Source organism: Cetorhinus maximus, chromosome 8, assembly GCF_964194155.1.
Source record: "Cetorhinus maximus chromosome 8, sCetMax3.hap1.1, whole genome shotgun sequence".
In the NCBI taxonomy this organism is placed as follows: Eukaryota; Metazoa; Chordata; class Chondrichthyes; order Lamniformes; family Cetorhinidae; genus Cetorhinus; species Cetorhinus maximus.
Window position 1 is genome coordinate 39,903,493 of NC_135886.1, and position 25,985 is coordinate 39,929,477.

Sequence of the window (25,985 nt, forward strand, 5' to 3'; positions counted from 1 at the left end):
AAGCACTCTTTCGCGATGCTCATGAAAGAGCACTGGCCCCAACTCTCCCTCCACCTCCTCATCTACACAGGTAGCGCTGAATGCTATCAGCTGCATATTATTGCCTTAATTGGCCTGCCCAAGTAAAATGGCGGCGCGGAGCCGATCGCGGGCGGTGATCAGCTCCGCGACCACCCTCGCCTGCTCCCGCCGAGCCCGCCCACCATATGAAAAATCCTCCCCATTTTGGTGAACTCCTTCCAAAGTCAAAATATAATTTCTAAGCTCTAATGTCCAGAACTATAAACAGTACTCTGGATGTGGTCTACTAACCACAGCTTTGTACAGCTATTGTCAAAATTTCTCCCCTTTGTGTTACACAAAGATAATTAGCTTTTTTTAAATTTCTTTTTGTGCCTGACTATGACATTTTAATGATGTGTACATGGGTCCCTAAATCTCATTGAATCTTCACAGTCTCTAGCTTTCACCTAGTTTTATAAAATATACATCTATGACCTCTTTTGGTCCAAAATGGATGAACTGACATTTACTTGCATTGAAATCCATCTATAACAATTTTGCACATTTACTTAATCTATCGACGTCTCTGTAATTTTATGCTCCCATGTGCATTACTTACTATTCCACCAGTCTTTGTGTCATTGGCAAACTTCGATGCATGTTCTCTGTTGTGTTATCTAAGTCATTAATAAATATATTGAACAGTTGAGCTCTCAGCACAGATCCTTTTGTGACACCGTTAGTTATTTCCTTCCAATTTGAGTACATAACCATTATCTCTACACTGCCTTCTACCAACTAGCCAATCTCTGAACCAGGTCAATAATTTGTTTTCAATTCAATGAGCTTTAATGTTAGTTAAGAGTCTCTTATGTGGAATGTTACTGAATGCTGTCTAGAAGTTCATATAATTTACATCTTTAGGCATTTCCTTGTCTATTACTTTAGTTACTTCATAAATAAATTCTATTAGGTTTGTTGGATCTGGCCCACCATTTATAAATCCACGTTGACTCTCTAATGAGATCAAATTCCTTCAAGTGCTCAGTACATCTGTCCATAATGATCGATTCCAATAACTTCCCCATTACAGATGTTGGACTAACATTTCTATAAGTTCCTGTTTTATTTTTCTCTCACATTTTTCTTAAATAATTTCATTACATTTGCAATTTTCTATGCTAAAAGGACAACTTCTAGATCTAGAGAGTTTTGGAAGATTATGGCCAGGGCAATTTCTTCACCTACTTCCTTCAAACCCCTGCTGTGGAAACCACTGGGCACTTGTCAGTCTTTCAATCATTAGGAAAATAATAATCCTACTGAGAAGAAAAACAAATCAGTGGTAAGGTCAAGAACTGTCACAAATGTTTAACAGTAACTACAATCAGAATGGGAAAAATATTCTGGAATAAGGAAAGACAGGTTGCTAGGATTAAAGTATTTTTCTAAATTATTTTTGAAACGAAGAGGCTTAGCTTGTGTTTTTTGGGAAAGATCAAGAGATAGGACAGATATTCACTACCCTGGTCCTGATGTTATTTAGTGATGCAATGCTAGGCGTCAACAAGATTGTAAATTCTTGCACTGCCTTGGGAAACAAAGTGACATGGCTTACCAAAGTGACCCCAGAAAGGATCCCTTTAAAATCTTCACTCTCAATAGGGTTCTAATTTCTGTTTAATATAGTTTAGTTCTGGAAAAATGACACGGAATGGCATAAAATGCACAGCACAATACGAGCCATTCAGCCAACTGTGTAGTGCTTACTCCCCATGTGCCTCTGCCCAACTTACCTCATCTCACCCAATTAACATATCTTTTCTTCCTGATATATTTATCGAGCTTCCCCTTAAATGCATCTTTTGCTTTTAAATGTGCCGTCTGCTAGGTATGTCCATATCTTACTATTATTAGGTATCAGTAACATAGGCTGCCCAGTTTGCCCATTAAAACGAACTTAAAGCCAAATGTGGCTTAATAGATTTGAGTTGACTGCAGAGTGGAGAACAAGTCTAAGGTATTTTGAGATGTTTCAAAATCACAACCAGCTCATTGTAAAACCTTGCATTCGCAGTAACTTTACCGAATATTCAGTAAATGACTTCCAAGGACACTGACTCTTCTTGTGTAGACAAACACAATAGTGTGTAAGGCACAACTGGAAATAAATAGATTTCACTAAAACTTTTCGGAATGCGATGTTGCGAAGCCTGCCCCTGTGCTGCGAGTAGACATTTAGTGTTGTCAGATGGTGTAAGTGTATTAAGGACAGCGCCTGCTCAAAGCCCCAGTAATAGGGAACACTCTGTTGGCAGGGACTGACGCTGTCTGACTGATTCCAACACGTTCATCATTAATAATCGGCACAATGGAGGCTTTGTGTTATTTTAACATTCGCCATCATCCATCACTGTTTAACTTGACACCAGACATCACAGGATCTAATGCTCAGGCAGGGAATGAATCGCAAAGGGTTTGAAAAAAAAATAGTTTTTGATTGGTGCGTATGAAGACTATCCTGGGCACGGCAGTAATGTCGAAATTCGGTGCTAACTCCGGAATACTTGCGGGCTTTCTGTGAAAGTTTACAAGGTGTGAAGGCTGCCGGTGAAAGTGAAAACAGGTTCGAGCTGACCTTTCGCTACCCGTGTCCAGAAACACACGTGTCTGTCCAAAATATTCAGAGTGCATCAGCATTGAGAGCACTTCAAACATCACCGCCCGCGCCGGCTCGAAACTATTCCATTCAGTTACCCCTTGCATTGCCCCAAGTGTGTGGATGTTCCAAAATCCATCTCAACAAGTTCATAATGGGGGGGAATTGTAAAACAGTGATAATAGTTACACTGGGCCAAGTATACTGAAAATTATATCTAAAAGGAAGTTAAAGCGATAAATGCCCATTTTTTTCTCCAGTAAATAAACATTGTCTGTATTATTATCCCTGGGAGTTAAATATTTTCACATTGAACCAAAACAATGGGGCTTGAGGCTCCCACCTGATCCTCCAGCTGGTTCCAAATCTAAACAGGAGCTGCTCCCACTATCATTCAGGAAGAACATTAATTCGTCCATGTGGAGATTTTAAGAAACCCTGAACAGATTTGTTATATTATTGACCACGAAAGAAAGCACAGCGAGTTTCCAACTTTGACCTCAGCATAGTTGTGTTCGAAAACGAAGACTTGTTTTAAAAAATCATTCGGGTCATAACTTTTCAGTCAATTCGCCGCCGCACTCCAGGGAATAGGTGAAATCAGGCTGAAGTTCTGATGCACGACGACAGCTAAAGGGTTGGATAGAATTTCTGCGCTTTCTATATATATCTCAGTGATTTCATGCCAGCGGAGACTTTAAATGCCACCCAACAGTTGGCGTCGACATACTCTTCTGCAGTTGGTGCTTGAGATAACTTGAGACTGAAAAGCCCCATTGATAATGGAGCTCTTCGAAACCAACCCTTATTACTTTACAGACCAACGCTTTTTCGACAACGAAAATGTGTTCCCCTCCCGTTTGCAAGGGTTTGAGCAACCCGTATACCAGGAGCGGCTGGGGACTGGTTTGTGCACCGATGCCAGATCACTGGAAGCCGGCTTGGAGGAGCACGTGTACCCGGTCTCGGAGATCCAACAGCAACAGCAGCAGCAGCAGCAACAGGGCTGCCCCGGCCAGTGCTTGCTGTGGGCGTGCAAAACCTGCAAGAGGAAATCAGTGACCTTGGACAGGAGGAAGGCGGCTACCCTGAGGGAAAAGAGGAGGCTGAAGAAAGTGAACGAGGCTTTCGAGGCTTTGAAGCGCAGCACTTTGCTGAACCCCAACCAGAGACTGCCCAAGGTGGAGATCCTCCGCAGCGCCATCCAGTACATCGAGAGACTCCAAGCTCTGCTCAGCACCTTGAACCAGCAGGACAAACTGCACTACAGTGGCAGCAGCACACGCCAAGCGGCAAGTATCCCGCACACAGCAGAAGGGATGGACCAAACAGTCCAGTCTAGATACCACAAGAACCAGCATAGCCAACCTGACAACCCTGGAGACCTGCCCTGAGCAAACCCACCAGTTGATGGACTGGACACTGGTCAATAGTTTGGGATGAGTGGATGGAGTTCATCACCCAGCTTTGCTCTGGCACCATCTCCAGGATTGTAAACTGTTTTTGTTTTAAAGAAAAGCTAGCCTCTTGTTGGCCTTTTTGTTCTACAGTCTAGTAAACTTTATTTTCGAAGGTTAGAAACAGTCTTTGTATACAGCGCCTTTCACCACCACAGTACGTCCCAAAGCGCTTTATAACCAGTTAGCTCTTTTTTTAGCGTTGCCACTGTTGTAATGTGGGGAATCCTGCTCAGAAAGTTCAGCAAGGTCTGGTCTCTGCAGTCCCTAACTGTAATCCACTCAGACCCCATTTACCTTATCACTGCTCTATTTAAAAAAATGACATTAATATCAAAGTGGTCTTGTGTAGATATCCGGAAGGCTAGACAGGTTTTAGTCGAGTTTGAATTTTAAGTATCCACTCTAAAGGACTCAAATATTTTAAAACGACAGCGGGACGAAAACACTCATTTAAAAAGCTTGAAGTGACGGCTTTGTCTCGTGGGACGGACAAAGAAAGACTTACATTTCTGTAGCGCCTTTCACCACCTCAGGACGCCCCAAAGCGCTTTACAGCCAATGAAGTACATTAATTATGCAATTTTACTGAAAGAAGTTGATCGAAACATAATAATACCTGTAAATGGAATCCTGTAAATGGACGCTAAACAGATTTTGACAGATGCATCAGTGGAAAGGGGTCAATATTTCACATGTGAAACATTTGATTTGATCACAGCTTCACACAGGGAACGGGGGTTTTGAGGAGTGTTTAGAACAGCTGTTGAAAGAAAACAATAAACTTGAAATACCGTCATTCTGCAAGTTCAGAAGACTGTAGATCCGAAGGCAGTTTGACTTTTGCTATAAATAGTCTATAAATGCCATCCACCCCTGGTCATTTTTCCATTACTGCAATTGTAGGTCGGCGTACCCAGCGAGTGTGGATCAAACAGTGCCTCCTGCAGCCCCGAGTGGAGCAGCTCCTCTGATCACTGCAACACCCCGTACAACAATCCCAGGGGTAGGTACAGTCCATAAATAGATTGGTGGGAAACTCTTTTTATTTCCAGTGAGGAACCATATCACCTTTGACAACATTGAACACATTACGGCCCACCTCCGATGTAGAAACAAAAGCCCCGTCTCCATATTTTGAATTATTCTGTTAATGCAGATTCACTTAATAAATCAGTGAAGTGGAAATATATTGTGCACTTCCGCAGTTGGAGCTAGTTTGGGTCCTAGAAGGTACATTTCTAGCCAATGGCCCATCATCTCATTATCTTGTCTAATGCGTTGTAATGTTGTGCTTTTAATTCTTCACGCGTTACATCCACCTTTCAAATAATAACTCCTCTTAAAAGAGGGCAAAATTTCACATTGCATAAAAACTATGCGTAAAGACAGCAACAAAACTGTTGTAGAGTGCCCACACCACTTTGGCCAGCCAGGGAGATAGTACAGTCCAGCTTATCACTGCCTGCATAGATTTCATCAGCTTTCTTTGACCAGCCCACCAGCAAGCAGGCTTTAGTGGACTGGGAAGTGAGCCACACCACCACCAGATATCATTCCCCCGCATAATCACCAGCTCTGAACCAGTAAAATTAATCTTCTCAAGGGCTCCAAATGAAACACTCATAACTTGGTTCTCAGGCCTGAAGTACAATGTATCTGAGTCACACAACTTGATTTGCCTTTAACATAATGAAGTCTCCCAAGGCAGCTCGCAAGGGGAAAAATTGAATACTGGAGAGTAAAATCAGGAGAGGAACAGTGGCCTGGTGAAATGGATAGTTTTTAAGCAGAAATTCAAATCTGCTAAGAGATGTAGTGAAGAGGAATGTTTTAGGAAGAGATTTCCTGAGTTGAGGACACAAATGACTGAAGCACTACCATTAATGGTGGAACAGGAGAAAGGTGAAGCCACGGTAAACCAAGGTCAGAAGAACTGAAGGTGAGAACTGGGCATTTGGGCTGAAGGAGCTTGCAGAATAAGGCTGGAGTTAGGCATTTAATCAATTTGTAAACAAGGGCAAAGATATCGAAAGCAACGTGCTGAGGGAGGGGGATCCAGTGAAGGACAATATCAAACAGAATGTAGTATGGGATAGGATGTGGCTAGTAGAGTACTGGATAAGTTACAGTTTGTGCAGGCTGGAGTTTGGAAGGTGGATTATTAGTAGGGTGCAAACGTTGAGACTACAGGTGATTAAAGTGTGGAGGAGCCATCAGGGGAATTGAGCATGAGGTGAACAATACTGGTGGTGACAAAAACTCTCTTGAAGAACTGGATATGATGTTTGAAATGCAACTAGTGTGAGTACGGCATGTTGTGACTAGCACTATCAGATTCAGACAGAGGAAGCAGTCAGGAAACAGACAGAGGACAACTTTGCTTTTCTCAATGTTGAGCTGAAGGAACTTTCAGCCAGGCAACTGGGCAGCACAGTAGCAGTTGAGGATGATATTGGAGGGCTACACCTGGATGGAAGTTGAGACATGCTGATGGATAACGGTGCTGACAGGCAGCATATAGTTGAAGAATAAGTGGAGGCCAAGGATGGAATATTAGGATTGGAAATAAAAGCCATTGCTAAAGATGCATTGACTCTGTTATAACCTGTACTAATGGAATCACGAAAGAGTAATGTCACAGAGGTAGACCACAGCAGAAAGGCAGTAGAGGGAAGATGGGGGGATCAACAGTACCAAAGGCCAAGGAGAGAGAGCAGGGATAATGCAGCCCAGTCTGTCATAACAATTATCACTGGAATTGATCAAGATTCATTGCTACGTTTTAAGCTTCAAACTAAGAAGACATGTCTTCAGCCAGGGCATGAACAGAATTTCAGACTTCTATAGTTACATCATTTGTCCCATGTCCGGCAGTGTTTCTTGAGAAGGAAATGGTTACTTTCCAACAGGCAATAATGGCACAAGCTCCAGTGCATCTTTTACTCTCCCATTCTAATTGTCAGAATTCAAACACCAATGTTTCCATGATGTAATACTTCAGATTGTTAATCAACAAATGTGACTCAAATTCATTACCTTTGTTGTTTTTTTTAGATCACCTGCTATCTGTGAATAAGGTCCAGTCATCTGGAAGTACCAGCTTGTGTTCTCTCTCCTCCATAGTAGACAGTATCACACCAGAGGATTCGCCAAATAGCTACTTGGAGGACAACACCCCAAACTGATCGATAGCATTTGCTCCATGTGTCTTTTTATAATAGGAAGCTTTTTTATTTTTATACATTTTTGATGTGTGTTGTGCAGAAGGTTTGTTGACTCAAAAGGGTTGCTTTATTAGAAAAAAAATCATTCCTAATTCTTAAACCTGTTTAAAATGGCCAATCCTTTTTATAGAGCTTTATGACCAATGTGTGCTTTTGTAACTAAAGAGTCCGAAATTACTGTTGTAAATATACATTTCTCCTTTTTACTATTCATTTGTTTTGAGTGAGTTTGTTACTTGGATTTTTTGCTAAATTATTTTGCTTTTTACAATAAAGTTATTGTGATAAAATATTTCAAACGTTGCATTATTGAGGGAAACGTTTTAAATGATTTGGCTCAATTACTGGAATCCATAACAAATTGAAAGGGTAGAGAGCAGCCCACCCCTAACAAAAACAAAAACTTAATTAAAACAAATATCAGACTGTGCGCATCAAGTTCTTCTATACCCATCCACAGAACTACATTTTACTGTAAATTGCATTGTTATTGTGCTGCTGCTGTCTTTCCTTCTACAAGGCTTTTGATAGCCCTGCTCAGATCACTTTATGGAATAAGGCCCAAATACTTGCAGTGGCACATGTTGAGACCTGCATAACGCCTCTTTAATTGACCGTTAATTGATCCCTACATTCGCTCCTTTAGCTTATTGCTGCCACACAGTGTATGTTGTTTCAGTGAGGGTGTGCCAGAGAGGTCTCAATAATTTCCAACATCACATATCTACCCAAATTAACTAAATTTAAAATCTGTTTGATCAAACACTGGAACCTGTGAAAAGTCAAATTCAGATTTCAGTTCAATTCCATTTTATTACTGCTTTTAATAACAGCTCTCTAAATATTTGGAATGCTAAAAGTGCAGACTCTCGAAATGCCCCATGTTAAATTAAGACTAATTTCCAAATCTAACATGTTGTTTAACAGGCCCTGGAAATTCCTTCCCTGCCTCTGACAAGACTTTTAAAGCCAAATCTCAGTCTGCAGTAATCACTATGCCCTGGTTTACCTCAGATTTTCTCTCTGCTCCCTTGATGTCACTGCAATGGGTCTTGGCCCTCATCTTGGTTTTGCAATGTAAAGAAAAGGAGATCCAGTGCAGTATTAAAAGTTTATAGGCCTCTTCTCAATGAGCAAAATCTCACTGCCATTTGGAGTGGACAAGAAATAATAAAGCATGAGGTTCAATGTGACTTGAGATTAGGCCTGTTGTATTCTGTTAATGATCACAATGTAATTACGTAGCGATCAGTTTAGAAGTAACAGCATGGAAATAATAGCAGCAACCTTTAGCTATCACAACCCTCTAAATCCCTCGGTGGTGCTTGGAACTTAACTTCTGAATTCCATTTGTTTTCTCTGCATGTATCTTGCTCCTGCTGATGGTGTGATTATTTTTATAGTTTTAAACCTCGCTTATTAATGTTGTTACTGGAAAAGGTAACTGGAGGGGTGAATTCAATCACAACTTGATGCTTACCCACAGAGTTCTTCTATATTAAAAAAAAACCTATGTTCCAGTCCTGTTGAAATCTGTTTACAGAGGCGTCCCATGGAGCCCTGTAAACTTCCACTTCAGCCAACCTGTCAGGGGGTGGCGGGGTGGGGGGGGGGGGGGTGGCAGGGGGGGCACATCCTGACAATACAGAAGAAAATGATAACATTGAATCCAGTGTTATTTTTGACATCAAAATAAAGAGCACATTTTAAAGTGGCAGTCTTCCCTTCATAAAGCACACAATGCTTTACCCTGTAACATAGAAGAAAAATTGATCATCAGGCCAACTGGCTCATAATGCCTAGCCCACACCATGATGGCCAGAGCAACATGACTAAACATTTCTTCCCTCCAATCGACCTTTCCCCTACCCTCTTATTTAGTAGACCTCCATTAGGTCACTTACAAGTCTACGCTGTTCTAAAGTAAATAGACCAAGGTCTTTGAGCCTGAATAGCTGAGGTCCTTTATGTTCCCAGAAGGAAAAAAACAGTAAAAACTGGGAAATAAGATATTGGTCCATATTGGTCTTGTGTACCTTAAAATGAAACACCAGTAAAAACTGGGGAATAAGAATACTGGCCCGAACTTTTTTTTCTTCTGGGTTAGGAATCATTCTCACAGTTTTCCACTGGACCTCTTCTAAGGCCGCTATCACCCAACATGTACAGGAACCAAAACTGGGCTCAATATGCTAAATGTAGCCTCACCTGTAAAACACTGAAACACAGACAAGGATGCAATCCCATGGACAAAAATAGCATCACAATACACATCTACCCGTTTCTTTAATGCAAACTAGCAAAAGAGGCATATCGCAGAAAACCAAATTGTAAGATTATGTGCTTCTGCGAAAAATGATTGAATATTCCTCATACTGCTAAGATTTTGGAAAGGAGTATGGCAGAGGATGTGATGAAATGCAAACTCTATCCAACTTTTCCAAGAACTGTGGTGGCGGAAAACTGTGAAATTGGTGATACCAGCCCTTTAACCTCTATCAAAGCTAGTTCGGTGGTAGGTGTGGCAGCAGCTGTTGCTCCAATGTCACAGAAGCATGTGTTAGTTAGTTAGCTGACCCAAGATCATGGGAACTGAAGGAGGACAGAGGCTGAGGCCTCCTTATGAATTTACATAAGACCAGTTTGTTTCTGTGAAAATCCCTTGCAGTGAAACCTGTCTCTGCAATTTAGGTCATTTTGGCAGAAAAAGGATACACTAGATTCCAGGTGAAAACAAGGCTACACTGAATCACCGCCTTGTTCTCATTTGAAGACTTTTGATGGATCTGCTATGCCAATGTCCTAACTCGCTCCAAGTCCCATTCACCATTCAGGCCTGTGCTCGCTAACCTACATCAGCTCCTGGTTAATTAGTGCGTCAATTTTAAAATTCTCAACCTTATTTTCAAACCCTCCATGGCCTCACCCCTCCCTATCTCTGTAATTTCTTCCAGACCCTCCCGAGATATCTGCATTCCTCCAATTCTGGCCCATTGAGCATTCCAGATTTTAACTTCTCTGCCATTGGCTCTAAGCTCTGAAACTCCCTCCCTAAATTTCTCTACCTCTCTCTCCTCCTTTAAGGAGCTCCTTCACACTTAACTCTTTGACCAATTGGCCTTTTGCCCTAATATCTATTTATGTTGTATGGTGTCAAATTTTGCTTTATAACTCTCTAGGAAAGCACCATGGATGTTTTATAACGTGAGGGGCACATATAAGTATGAGCTAAAAACAAAATACTGCGAATGCGGGAAATCTGAAACAAAAAAATGCTGGAAAAACTCAGCAGGTCTAACAGCATCTGTGGAGAGTTAACATTTCGAGTCCGTATAACTCTTCTTCAGAGCTAAAGAGAAGTAAAAATGTGATGAAATTTATACTGTAATGAGCTGCTGCATTTCAGGCATTTTCAGTTTTCTTTAGCACGTGCTGTTTTCTTTATAAATAAAAATATGTTGACGTGCTGTGTTATTTTGGGGGAGAGGTTAAAAGCTCTATAATTATAATGCATATTGATGTTTTGTGATCATTATAGATCGCTCATGAAAACAACTCATAAAATCATAAGAAATAGGAGCAGGAGTAGGCCATTTAAGCCATTGAGCTTGCTCCGCCATCCTATAAGATCATAGCTGACCTGATTGTGGCTTTAACTCCACTTTTCTGCCTGTCCCCCCATAACCCTTGGCTCTCTTGTAGATTATAAACCTGTCTAACTCAGCCTTGAACATATTTAATGACCCAAGCTCCACTGTTCTCTGGGGAAGAGAATTCCAAAGACTAACAACACTCTGAGAGAAGAAATTCTTCCTCATCGTCATTTTAAATGGGAGACCCCTTAGTTTGAAACTGCACCCCTGAGTTCTGGATTCCCCCATGTGGGAAACATCCTCCCATCATCCACCCTGTCAAGCCCCCTCAGAATCCTATATATTTCAATAAGATCACCTCTCATTCTTATAAAACTCCAGTGAGTTTAGGCCCAACCTGCTCAACCTGTCCTCATAAGACAACCCCTTCATTCTAGGAATCCATTGATTGAACCTTCTCTGAACTGTGCCCAATGCAAGTATATCCACCCTTGAGTAAGGTGACCAAACTGTACACAATAGTCTAGGTCCCATCTCACCAATGCCCTGTACAGCTGTAGCAAGACTTCCCTACTTTTATACTCCATCGTTCTTGCAATAAAGGCCAACATTCCATTTGTCTTCCTAATTACTTGCTGAACCTACATGCTAACCTTTTGTGATTCATGTACTACAGGGGTGGGGAACCTTTTTCTTATTGAGGGCCACTCACACGTAGACAAAATAAGTCATGGGCCACACATCCATAAAATACAACTTAATTTATTTATTTTAAGAGAGAATACAGAAACGTTCAACTCACCCACTGCTTTAATGCGATAGCTGAGTTTGCTTTTCCTTCTATTTCTCAATCACAGTACTCTTGAAATTCAGCTCAATTTTTGCTTGCTTTCCTTTCCCATTCTCTCTCTCTCCTTTCCCACTTTGTCTGTGGGTTTCTCTCTTTTCCACTCTGTCTGTCTCTCTCCCTCTCCTTTCTTATCCTGTCTCACCCCCAAGCCAGCCCAGGGCAGTGACTCAATAACCCAAGGCTCTGGCCAACTCCTAGTCTGAGGCTACACCTGGGCCTGGAGCCTGGACCTCTTCCTCAGTCTGCAGGGGCTAAGCGCCAGTCCTGGGACACCAATGGAGCTGGGAGGCGAAGCGGGGGAGTGGGGGGCAGGAAACGAGCCGCTGATGGAGCAGGTATCCAGCTCTCTTTCTCCACCTCCCTGGGCTTCTCACACTTCACCACCCAGTCAGCAGGCAGCAGCTTGATGTCCCTGCCCTGTGCTCCTGCTCCTGGATCTCGGGCCTTGATCTTTCCCAACAGCCTGGACCTCTGGTAACTGCAGCCAAGGCTCAAGGGGTTGCTGATCCAGAGTGCAGCACATGGTGGGGGTGGAGGGGGTACGATTTTGAAACCTCCCCGAGGGCTGGATGAAAAAGTGCAATGGGGCAGATCCAGCCCCCAGACCGGGGATTCCCCACCCCTGATGTACAAGAACACCCAAATCCCTCTGTGCTGCAACATTCTGTAGTCTCTCTCCATTTAAATAATATTGTGCCATTCTATGCTTCCTGCCAAAGTGGACAACTTCACAGTTTCCCACATTGTACTCCATCTGCCAAATTTTTGCCCACTCTCTTAACCTATCTATATCCCTTTGCAGACTCTTTGCATCCTCCTCACAACTTGCTTTCCTACCTATCTTTGTATAGTCAACAAATTTGGCTTCAATACAGTCTGTTGCTTCATCCAAGTCATTAATATAGATTGGAAATAGTTGAGGCTCCAACACTGATCCCTGTGGCATTTCACTAGTTAGTTTGCCAACCTAAAAATGACCCATTTATTTTGACTTTCTTTCCTGCTAGCCAACCCTTTATCTATGCTATATCACTCCCAACGGCATGAGCTCCTACCTTGTGTAGGAACTTTTATGTTACACCTTATCAAATGCTTTTTGGAAAACCAATTACACTACATCTATCAACTGGTTTCCCTTTATCCACCCTGCTTGTTACATGCTTCTCATACTGTCTTTCTCTCTCAATGGATTATATCTTTGTTGAGATATGAAATATCTCCTTAAATGTCCAACATTACTGCTTCTCTACCATTTTATCTTTTAACTTATTTTCCCAGTACATTTTGGCCTATTCTGTCCATTATTTAAGTTCAAGACATTCGTTTTAGATCCATATTTCTCACCCTGAAGCTGAATGTGAAATTTTATCATGTTAAGATCACTCCTACCAAGAGGATCTTTTACTATGAGGTCATTAATTAATCCTGTCTCATTACATATGACCAGGTATAAACTAACCTGTTCCCTGGTTGGTTCATATAAAGTACATTCTCTTTCACTTCTTCCAATGAATTGTATTTGTAGTGCTCCTATAATGTAAAAATATATCAGAATGTTTTACAGACGTTTATTCAAACAAAAAGCGCTGATCCAAAGAATGAGAAATTAGGAGAGGTGACCAAGAGCAGGGTTTTATGGAGGGTTCAAAGGAGGAGAGGGAGATGGAGAGATGGTTAACTCTGATTCTCTCTCCACAGATGCCTGACTTGTTGAATATTGCCTGCATTTTCTGTTTTATACGAGATAAGTGAGTTGTGCTTCATCAAGCTGAAGGCTGAGCTCCTTCCCAGATCTAACTGGCTGACTGACCTTCGAAGAATAAAAAACTTTGAAGATGATTCTTTCTCTCTTTACCATATCGATCCACGGGAAGTAGGTGGGCTATCACCCGAATGCCTTTCCTGTTCGGTGATTTGACTGTAGGCTTGTCAACACAACCAGCTACCCACCACCACCAAGGTCTGAATTTTTCAGGTGGCAGGGTCTCTCTTCCCACCATCTGAAGCCCCGCTGTCTCTGAATGCCCTGCAGCCATTTCACACTCGAATGAACATTAAGTGGTTGCAGGAAGGACTTCCACCTCTCACTCAGGAGGAAGTTCCACCTTAGAGAGCTGCCAGCCAATCTGATTGGCTGGCAGCTCTCCATTCCCTGCAGCAACAAGAGCTACAGTGGACTGAAGAGGAAATACATCAACATGCCTGAGCCTAAGTCCTGGAACTGGAGGACAAGGTAGGTTTTAGGGGTCCCAGGGCAAGGGAATTAGGGAAGGCCTGAGGCAGTGGAGGCAAAAAGGGGGCAATCGGTGTGTCAAGGGAAAGGCCGGGAGGGGAGGGAGATCCTAGCGGCCACTGGACCTTTAGTGGGGAAGAACAAAAAACCTTGAAGATGATTCTTTCTCTTTTTACCATATCTGAGCACAGGAAGTAGGTGGTAGAAAAGGTGGAAGAAAAAGGTGGTGGGGGGGCGTCCGCAGTCAGAAGAGGGCTTCTGGTGGAGGCACCTTCCTATCCTCTTAATACCTAAGATCTAGAACCAGTCTTTCTCAGACTTCCCCTACACCAGGTAAATCAGCCTGCCAGCCTAGAAATTGAGGCTAGGTGGGAAACGGCCCTTAAGTGGCCATTAATTGGTCAAGTAAGGGGCTCAACTGGGGTAAGGCCAGGCTTCCCGTCCAAGGCCTTGCCCACACCAGTGTAAAATCATTGTGTGGTTGGAGTGGGCAGGAACCCAGCGAATCCCGTCCCTTCAATTTCACACTCCCCCCCCACACCCCCAACCCGCCTAAAAACCCACCAGCAAGAGAGTGTGAAATTCTGGCCCAAGGGTGGAAGCTCAGCAAACAGCACTGGGCTCAAATGAGTAAGTCAACCTGATAACAATAGTCATGGATATTCATAGGAAGGCATGATAGCAATGGCTAATATTTACGGAATGAATGCATGTATTGTAACACGTTACACATTCCTTTGTGGTGCAAAAACACAACAGGAGAGGCCCAACCATGGCTAACAAAAGAAATTAAGGATAGTATTAGACCCAAAGAGGAGTTCCATAAAGTTGTTATAAAAAGTGACAAGCCTGAGGATTGGGAACAGTTTACAATTCAGCATAGGAGGACCAAGGGATTGGTTAAGAGGGGAAAAAATAGAGTATGAGAGTAAACTTGCAAGGAGCATAAAAGCGGTCTGTAAAAACTTCTTTAAGCATGTGAAAAGAAAAAGATTAGTGAAGACAAATGTAGGTCCATTACAGTCCAAAACAGGCGGATTTATAATAGAGAACAAAGAAATGGCAGAGCAATTAAACAACTTCTTCTTGTCTTCACAGAGGAAGACACAAATGACTTCTCAGAAATACTAGGAAACCAAGGGTCTAGTGAGAAGGAGGAATTGAAGAAAATTAGTATTACCAAAAAAATAGTGCTGGAGAAATTAATGGGACTGAAAACTGCAAAATCCCTAAGGCCTGATCATCTACATCCCAGGGTACTAACGGAGGTGGCCATGGAAATTGTGGATGCGTTGGTTGTCATCTTCCAAAATTCTGTAGATTATGGAATAGTCCCGCAGACTGGGGGTGGCAAATGTAACCCTGCTATTTAAAAAAGGAGAAAATAGCAAATTACAGACCGGTTAACCTAATCTCATTAGTAGGGAAAATGCTACAGTCCATTATAAAGGATATGATAACAGGACACTTAGAAAATATCAATGGGATTAGATAAAGAAAAAATATCAATGGGATCAGACAAAGGGTACATGGATTTATGAAAGGGAAATCATGTTTGACAAACCTACGGGTGTCTTTTTTTAGGGTATAACTAGCAGAATAGATACAGAAGAACCAGTGGATGTAGTGTATTTGGATTTTCAGAAAGCTTTTGATCAAGTCCCACATGAGAGGTTAGTGTGCAAAATTAAAGCACATGGAATTGGGGGTAATATATTGGCATGGATTGAGAATTGGTTCGCAGACAGGAAACAGAGAGTAGGATTAAATGGGTCTTTTTTGGAGTGGCAGGCGGTGACTAGTGGGGTACCGCAGGGATCAGTGTTTGGGCCCCAGCTATTCACAATATATATCAATGATTTGGATGAGGGAACCAAATGTAATATTTCCAAGTTTGCTGAGGACACAAAACTTGGTGTGAATGTGAGTAGTGAGGTGGATGTTAAGAGGCTTCAAGGCGAATTAGACAATTGAGTGAGTGTGCAAATATAAGGCAGATGCAGTATAACGTGGAGAAGTGTGAAGTTAAGCACCTCGGTAGGGAAAAACAGAATGGCAGAGTATTATTTAAATGGTGATAAATTGGAAAATGTTGATGTACAAAGGGACCTGGGTGTCCTTGTACATCAATCACTGAAAACAAGCATGCAGATGCAGCAAGCAGTTAAGAAGGCAAATGGTATGTTGATCTTCATTGTGAGAGGACTTGAGTATAGGAGCAAGGATGTCTTAGTGCAGTTGTACAGGGCCTTGGTGAGACCACATCTGGAGTAGTGTGCAGTTTTGGTCTCCTTACCTAAGAAAGGATATACTTGCCATAGAGGGAATGCAGCGAAGGTTCACCAGACTGATTCCTGGGGTAGCAGGATTGTCATATGGGGAGAGATTAGATTGACTAGGTCTGTATTCACTGGAGCTTAGAAGAATGTGAGGGGATCTCATTGAAATGTATAAAATTTTGACAGGGCTGGGCAGACTGGATGCGGGGATGATCGTTTCCTCTGGCTGGGGGGGTTTTGAACAAAGGGTCACAATCTCAGGATACAGGGTAGGCCATTTAGAACTGAGATGAGGAGAAACTTCCTCGCTCAGATGGTGGCGAACCTGTGGAATTCTCTACCACAAAAAGCTGTGGAGGTCAAGTCGCTAAATATATTTAAGAAGGAAATAGATAGATTTCTAGACTCTAAAGACGTCAAGGGATATGGAGAGAGCGCAGGAGTATAGTGTTGAGATAGAGGATCAGCTGTGATCACATTGAATGGTGGAGCAGGCTCGAAGGGCCGAATGACCACGTCCTGCTCCTATTTCTATGTTTCTACGTGGCATAAAGAACGTAACCTCTGCTCAGCAGATATGTTAGGAATAATTCAAAATTAATATTAGCAATATCAAAAATCTTTCCTTTTCTGAGCATAAAGTAAGGACCACTTGTATTTTACTTACAAAACCCTTCCAGTTTGCAGTAGTTTTTTTTTTATCTCTATAGCTCATTGGCAAACTGGGTCAGAGAGAGATGCTGCAACGTAAGGTTTTTGCAGCTCATGCTACCTGTAGAACTGAAAGAGTAGCTGGCACATATCGGCCTTCTTCCTCAACCCTCACTGTGAAACTGGAGAGGGCCCGAGGACACAGCTCTCCTTAAACGTTCTACATTGGAGAAGGATTACGAAGTATATGTGGGTTGTCTGGATTCCCCAGGCTCATCCTAAATCACTGGCAGCATGATGCGCTGAAACCACTCCAGCCGAGATTCAGGCTAATGCAAATCAGTGTCAGGTCCCATACATAATTGATCAGTGTTGGCATTACTGGCTCCGATTTATTTTGTTACATGTTACATGGCAGCTGGTACACTAAGAATGGGTGCAAAGGAAAAGAAACAAAAAAGTAATCACGATCACAACAATGTCTGTATCAGTCAATCTTAAATCTGTGATGATACTCATTGCTAATGGCGCACCTAGAACAAGTCATTGTTTCAGGAAACTGTATTTCAATTGAGTTTTGACTTCAATACATGAAGTATTGTATTTCATTGACTTTTATGGGTGTGAAGGGCCAGAAACCGGACAGCCCAGTTTTTGGGACAGAGGGCTGTGATTTGCAACATGTGGTTCCGAATGAGGAGGGCAGCACATAAAACGAATGCAGCCACCTCATCTCCATGGTTGCAGCAGATCCCATGCTGAACTGCTCTCTGTAGAACTGCCAGCAACTTGTGTGCACCTCAGTGAGCTGAACAGAGTTCTGAACAAACTGCATGCTCCAGGCAGTCTTCCTTTTACAAAGGCATTGGAAAGTGAAGCTGCAACAAGGCACTGCAGGCTGTTGGATAATCACTTTGGATCACTGAGGAACAGTGAATGACACACCCCATCAAGTGTCGCACCCCTGGAGGCATTGGTTAGACAGGTGGAGGCCAGAAAAGAGGCTATGCTTCTAACAGGGGACAGAATGTCCCCACAAATGAACCTCAGAAGTGAATGGAAGCAGGTGGCAAGGGCTGTTAATGTCCAGAGTGTCTCACCCAGGACATGGCAGTAGTGCCAAAGGGAGTTAATGACCTCATATGGGTGGTCAAGGTGCACAAATGCACCTGCAGATCACAGACCCACCACACTACCCGTATCTCATACTGCTCAATGCACCACACCTCCATCACTCACACAGCAGCACACCCTGACATTCAGGATTCACCCCTAGCATCCTTATACCACCTCACCTGCATGGACCTCTACATGCCTTCACAAACTTACAGCTATTCAGCTGGAGCAGGCACATCCAAGCACACTGACATTCTGAAGAGAAGAGGAGCTTCTCTTCAGCTCTGAAGAAAGGTCATACGGACTCAAAACGTTAATTCTGTTTCTCTCTCCACAGATGCTGTGAGACCTGCTATGTTTTTTCCAGCATTTTCTGTTTAAATTAATCCCACTCCTGTCTTAACAGAAATTGGGAGCTCACATCCGGGGTTGATCCAATTTGAATTTGACCAGAGTCCAAGTTAAGAGACCAGCCAAATTAGAGATAAGAGAGTCAATTGGAAACAAAAAGAGGGAAACTCAGTGGCTGGAAATAATTTTAAGACATGGAACTTACCACAGCAAATTCCTTGTCCTAACACTAAGGAAATGGCAACATTTGACGCCCAAATGTTTGTTCAGCAGGAGAATTTAAACAGGGAATATTTGCCAGCCCTTAGCACAGATCAGTTGAAAGCTGTAGCTTGGGAGATACAATTAAAATTGCCCAGCAAAATCAAAAGGAACAAACTAATCCTGGGGTTGGTAGAACATCTGGATCTGACATCACTAGTAGAGCAGTCAGATGAAAAGCTCAATCATGACTCCAAATCTCCTCCCCTAGCCAATTTCAAGCTGGAAAAGCTTAAATTGCAGCTAGTATTTCAGGAGAGAGAAAGAGAGTGAGAGAGAGGGAAGCTCAGGAGAAGGAAAGAAAATTGGAAATGGAACGAGCAGCTCAGAGGGCGAGAGAGAGAAGACAACCAGCCGCTGCAAGGGAAAATCTCCCGCTACCTGGCAGCATCCCCTATCCCCCTATCCTGGAACCATTCTCTGAGGCCCTGTGAGATTCTTTCCCAAATTTGAAGAGACTGATGTGGAGTCATTTTTTACCATCTTGGACAAAATATCAGTGCAGCTAAAATGGACCTCAGAGATCTGGGCATTTTAAATTCAAGGCAGCTGTCAGGGAGAGCCCAAGATGTCTATTCCATGCTGCCTCCTGAGCTGTCCCTAAATTATGAGCAGATTAAGGCTGCCATCCTAAGTGCCTACGAGTTAGTCCTAGAGGCATACTGCCGCAATTCTGGAAATTAAGGGGAGGTGATGGCATAGTGGTATTGTCGCTGGACATATAATCCAGAGACCCAGGGTAATGCTCTGGGGACTAGGGTTCAAATTCCACCACGGCAGTTGGTGGAACTTGAATTCAATAAAAAAATCTTGAATTAAAAGTCTAATGGTGACCATGAAAATATTGGCAGTTGTTCTAAAAACCCATCTGCTTCATTAATGTTCTTTAGGGAAGGAAATCTGCTGTCCTTACCTGGACTGCAGACACACAGCAATGTTGTTGACTCTTAAAAATGCCACTCAGTTGTATCAAACTGCAGCAAAGTCTCAAAAAAGGAATGAAACCGGACGGACCACCCGGTATCGACCTAGGCACCAGAAACGACAACAGCAAACTCAGCCCTGTCAACCCTGCAAAGTCCTTCTTACTAACATCTGGGGACTAGTGTCAAACAACAGCCTGATATAGTCATCCTCACGGAATCATATTTTACAGATAATGTCCGAGACACCAACACCACCATCACCATCCCTGGGTAAATCCTGTCCCACTGGCAGGACAGACCTAGCAGAGGTGGCAGCACAGTGGTATACAGTTGGGAAGTCATTGCTCTGGGAGTCCTCAACATCGACTCCAGAACCCATGAAGTCTCATGGCATCAGGTCAAACGTGGGCATGGAGACCTCCTGCTGATTACCACATAACATCCTCCCTCAGCTGATGAATCAGTGCTCCTCCATGCTGAACACCACTTGGAGGAAGCACTGAGGTGGCAAGGGCACAGAATGTACTCTGGGTGGGGATTTCAATGTCCATCACCAAGAGTGGCTTAGACGCACCACTACTGACTGAGCTGGCCGAGTCATAAAGGACACAGCTGCTAGGCTGGGTCTTTGGCAGGTGGTGAGGGAACCAACAAGATGGAAAAACATACTTGACCTCATCCTCACCAACCTGCCTGCCGCAGATGCATCTGTCCATGACAGTATCGGTAGGAGTGACCACGGCACATTCCTTGTGGAGACGAGTTCCATCTTCACATTAAGGATACCCCCCATCATGTTGTGTGGCACTACCACTGTGCTAAATGGGATAGATTTCAAACAGATCTAGCAACTCAAGGCTGGGCATCCATGAGGCACTGTGGGCCATCAGCAGCAGCAGAATTGTACTTGAACACAATCTGTAACCTCAGGGCTCAACATATCCCCCACTCTACCATTACCATCAAGCCAGGGGATCAACCCTGGTTCATTGAAGAGTGCAGGAGGGCGTGCCAGGAGCAGCAACAGGCATACCTAAAAATGAAGGGTCAACCTGGTGAAGCTATAACACAGGACTACTTGTATGCCAAACAGCATAAGCAGCAAGTGATAGACAGAGCTAAGTGACCCCACAACCAATGGATCAGGTCTAAGCTCTGCAGCCCTGCCACATCCAGTCGTGAACGGCGGTTGACAATTAAACAACTCACTGGAGGAGGAGGCTCCACAAATATCCCCAACCTCAATGATGGGGGAGCCCAGCACATCAGTGCAAAAGATAAGGAATTTGCTACAACCTTCAACCAGAAATGCCAAGTGGATGATCCATCTCAAGCCTCCTCCAGAGGTCCCCAGCATCACAAATGCCAGACTTCAGCCAATTCAATTCACTCCATGTGATATCAAGAAATGGCTGAAGTCATTGGATACTGCAAAGGCTATGGGCCCTGACAATATTCCAGCAATAATGTTGGAGACTTGTGCTCCAGGACTTGCTGCGTCTCTAGCCAAGCTGTTCCAGTACAGCTACAACACTGGCATCTATCCGGCTATGTGGAAAATTGCCCAGGTATGTCCTTTACACAAAAAGCAGAACAAATCCAACCCGGTCAATTGCCATCCTTTCAGTCAAATCTCGATCATCAGTAAAGTAAGGAAGGGGTCATCAACAGTGCTTTCAAGCGGCACTTGCTTAGCAATAACCTGCTCACTGACGCCCAGTTTGGGTTCCACCAGGGCCACTTGGCTCCTGACCTCATTATAGCCTTGGTTCAAACATGGACAAAAGAGCAGAATGCTTGAGGTGAGGTGAGAGTGACTGCCCATGACATCAAGGCAGCATTTAACCGAGTGTGGCATCAAGGAGCCCGAGCAAAACTAGAGTCAGTGGGAATTGGGGGAAAACTCTCCACTGACTGGATTCATACCTAGCACAAAGGAAGATGGTTGTAGTTGTTGGAGATCAATCATCTCAGTTCCAGGACATTACTGTAGAAGTTCCTCAGGGTAGTGTCCTCGGCCCAAACATCTTCAGCTGCTTCATCAATGACCTTCCTTCCATCATAAGGTCAGAAGTGGGGATGTTCGCTGATGATTGCACAATGTTCAGCACCATTCATGACTCCTCAGATACTGAAGCAGTCTATGTCCAAATGTAGCAAGACCTGGACAATGTCCAGGCTTGGGCTGACAAGTGGCAAGTAACATTCACGCCACACAAGTGCCAGGCAATGACCATCTCCAACAAGAGAGAATCTAACCATCGGCCCTTGATGTTCATTGGCATTACCATCACTGAATCCCCCACTATCAACATCCTGGGGTTATTGACTAGAAACTGAACTGGACTAGCCATATAAATACTATGGCTACAAGAGTAGGTCAAAGGCTGGGAATCCTGCGATGAGTTACTCACCTCCTGACTCCCAAAGCCAGTCCACCATCTACAAGACACAAGCCAGGATTTGATGGAATACCCCGCACTTGCCTGGATGAGTGCAGCTCACACAACACTCAAGAAGCTTGACACCATCCAAGACAAAGCAGCCTGCTTGATTGGCACCACATCCACAAACATTCACTCCCTCCACCACTAACGCACAGTAGCTGCAGTGTGTACCATCTACAAGATGCACTGCAGGAATTCACCAAGGCTCCTTCGACAGCACCTCCCAGACCCACGACCACTATCATCTAGAAGGACAAGGGCAGCAGATAGATAGGAGCACCAGCACCTGGAAGTTCCCCTCCAAGACACTCATCATCCTGACTTGGAAATATATCACAGTTCCTTCACTGTCGCTGGGTCAAAATCCTGGAACTCCCTTCCTAACAGCGCTGTGGGTGTACCTATACCACATGAACTGCAGCGGTTCAAAAAGGCAGCCCACCACCACTCTCTCAAGGGCAACTAGGAATGGGCAATAAATGCTGGCCCAGCCAGCGACGCCCACATCCCGTGAATGAATTTTTAAAAACACTCATAAGAAGCCCATCCAAACTTACATTGAGTTTGAACGGCTGAAACAAATCACCTTTGACCGATGGATATGATCCCTAAAAATCCCATGCTCACGTGTGCTAGTACTGTTGGAGGAATTCAAGAATTGCCTACCCTCCAACCTGTGAATACTTCTAGAGGAGCAGAGAATCCTCAGCCAGGGGTGCAGCAGTCACAGCAGACAGCTATAACCTCACCCATAGACCTGTAAACTCAGGCAGACCCTTTCCATGAGGGTAGCTGGAGCTGCACTTCCACTTGAGGGCCATGGTGTTCCAGAGAACATGCGACATGTTGGAAGAGAACCCCCCCAAAGCCAAAGGCCCTGGCCAGGGAACAGTGATTGCGAATTTAAATATGGAGCAGACAAGTTCCCAAATTGGTCTAGAAAGAGTGAGGGTGATGCCTCACCCAGTTGATAAGCCACCCTGAGGTACAGCAAGAGCTGACCATCCCCCTGAGAGCAGTAATGTCCCAAACATCACTGCACCTATCATGCAACTGACCAGCAGAGTGACCCCAGCCAGATTGGACCCCATGCTCCGCCACCATCATGCAGAATTGCAAGAGGACCTCACAGAATTAACCCCCCCCCCTACCCACCCCACACACACAAATTAAGCCACAGCACTGCAGCCATATCTTGTATGGATGTGGGAGAAGCCCCTGCCTGAAGACCATCTTCCTGTTATCCCAGCCCAGAAAGGCTGGCCCAAGTTCAGGGGCCAACTGCCCACCTGCTACCAACCAAAGGCACCAGAAGAACTCTGCACTCGTGCTAGCGCCCAAGCCGGACCCCAAACTGGAATCCCCTAAAGAGTTCAAGGTCCCTTTAAAACACCCCACTGTCCTGACCCTCAGCCAAACCCCAGTCTCTGGGTCCGAACACCCGAGCCCACAGCTTACCAAAGTCGACGGGCAGAAGCTCAGCTGGACAAAAGCAACTCAGCCCCATGATCCCAGGGCCTGGCTCACACAGAGTGAGATGTCCAGCACTCCCGTGCAGATCACTGAGAGCAGCCTGACTGTCACTCACCCCCTGAGAGTTAACCACTCTGTAAACCCCCCAGATCCTTTTTAAGGAAACTTAGTCAGGAAGTTGGAATGTTTGACCCCCAACAGAGGGAAGTCAGAACTGGAGCACCAAAGAGACTTCCCCATGCAGCAGGGAACTGCCATTTCCCCTGCTAATCGTGTGTTTGATGTGCCAGCATGAATGAGAGAATGCCTGGACACTTCTGCACTTCCTATTCTTCCTTCCCTAAGACCGCATTAAAAAATGTACAAAATAAAATGGAATTTTTTTCATTTTTCTCCAACAGGGGAGGTCTGTCCCGTCCATAAGACAGGAAGGAATATAAATATATATATGTCTGTCAACCTGGCTACTTTATTAAATTATTATTTTATTTTAAAAATGAACAAAGGCTTTACCCTGACATGCCTGACTAGTCATGACTTATACCAGAGGAATTCCTAACTTTCAGAAACAAGTAGGGACCCCATTACCTTTAAAGAGGTGCTAATGCCTCCTGTGACTGCGGAAAATCAAAATCCAAAGAAATGCACCAACACCCTTTACATTTCTACAGCAGAGCTCCAGCCAATGGAGATGGTATGTCTACAAGCACAAAAGGGGCCCTGACCCCTCTATTCAACCTCTCAGGATTCCAGACCTGGAAAAATACATCCTTTGTCCAACACCGAGGAGAAGTGGTGGGAGGTATGTCACATGGCCTCCCCCAAGCTGCTAGAACCTGTTATATTTCCGTGTGGAACTGAACTTGGGTAGTCTACCATTTTACCACTGGACAGGTAGCAACAGAAAGAGCTCTGTCCAGGCACATTGCCTGGCCCTAATCTACACTGTGAGCTACTGGAACATCGGAACACCTGTATCTGGGCCTATAAAACTAATTCATCCCTACTTGCCCTCTTCCATTGGGGAAGTCCTCGCTTCCGGAAAGACGGATCACCATGCAGCAGTTTCAGCCTGCTGACCTCTGAAGGAATACTCCACTGGACTTTTCATTCTGGACTTTGGGCTCACATGAAACCACATGTTTAACATGGTCTTGCCCTGTACCTTTCATTGCCTTATCCCTCCTTTATTGCATGAGTGCAAAAGGAGACGGATATTGCAAAATCTCTTCTCGCATTTGTGTGTAAAATATACCAACCCTCTTATTTTACCTTATTTCGGGATTGCTGTGGAGTTATTAACTGAAGATTGGATCACTCCAAACTGAAGGGTTGGGGAAACTATGCCACCACTTATAAAGGGGGAAATCAGAAATCAAAACCACCTTTGTTTTTATGGACGGGTGAGAGGAGAAATCAGGACTGTATCAGTTAATCTCTCTCCTGTCTGTAACACCACTCTCTTGCAGGAGAAGGTGACACCCAACAGGTGAGAAACCATGCCTGCTTCCCCTCAGGGCCGATGAGGAGATGGTTGATAGAATCATCAGGTCCAATGCCACAGAGCCAGGGGTACCTGGTGCTGCCAATGTCATTCAGGAGAATGTAAAGTGCTGTAATGGAAACTCAGACAGGGGTCATGACACCCATAGGTGTTGGCTTGCAGGCTAACAGTGCAGGTTTCAGTCTCTCAGGGCAGTCCTGTAATCTGTCCTCTAGATTACTAGGATTGCTAAGGCATCACTCCATTACAGTGGCAGTGACATGATTGTACACAAACATCTCGCAGGATGACAATGTTTGTGCTCCCACCACTGCCATTCTGCTAATGTCCTTGCTGTTGCATCTCAGCCAGCCAACCCATGCTGCTACAGTCCACACCAAGGTGATGCAGTCCAAAGTTGGTCCTTCAAGGCCCTCAGCTGTTCGAGGAATCCTACAAGGCCAAGTGCAGTCTCCGCCAATGAAAATCAGCCGCATTCCACCAGTCGTACTGCAGCCACTGGGGGAGCTCTGCATAAAAGTATGAGGTTAGACAAGGTCACCTGCAGGACAGGTATGAAGAGGGTGCACAAGGGTGATTAGTCCTTTTTTTGTATTATTTATGTGCTGCAAGATAAAGTTGTTGAGTGAAGATATTTGCTGTTGGCCTTTATTACATGATGTTGGCTAAGAAGAATTTGTGATGGGAAGTCCGAAATGGACGTTCTGGTCCTGCCAGCAGTGGGAAGCTTGGCAGGCAGCGGAACTTAATTTGGCATAAGGCCAAAAATCAGTTTCCTGACGGTGGAATCAAGTTTTGCAACTAAGTTTTCGGGACTTTAAAGGCAGGTTAAAGGTGGGTTACGCTTCCTGATGAACAGTGTCAGGAAACCCTTTTGCATGTATTAGCATGTCAGGTATGCTCATTAAAAAGCCAGCTCTCCAGAATTAAGTTCCCCCTCAAAACTAAGTTCCCC

General features: G+C 44.0%; 1 protein-coding gene across 1 annotated transcript; it reads left to right on the top strand.

Moving 5' to 3' along the window:
- The first annotated feature begins 3,444 nt into the window (after positions 1-3,444).
- Positions 3,445-7,557, top strand: myog (myogenin). The gene is made up of 3 exons (XM_078546218.1): positions 3,445-3,954; positions 5,026-5,125; positions 7,177-7,557. Exons 1-3 carry the CDS (start codon positions 3,445-3,447, stop codon positions 7,305-7,307), a joined length of 741 nt encoding a protein of 246 aa, XP_078402344.1. The 3' UTR covers positions 7,308-7,557.
- The last annotated feature ends 18,428 nt before the right edge of the window (positions 7,558-25,985 follow it).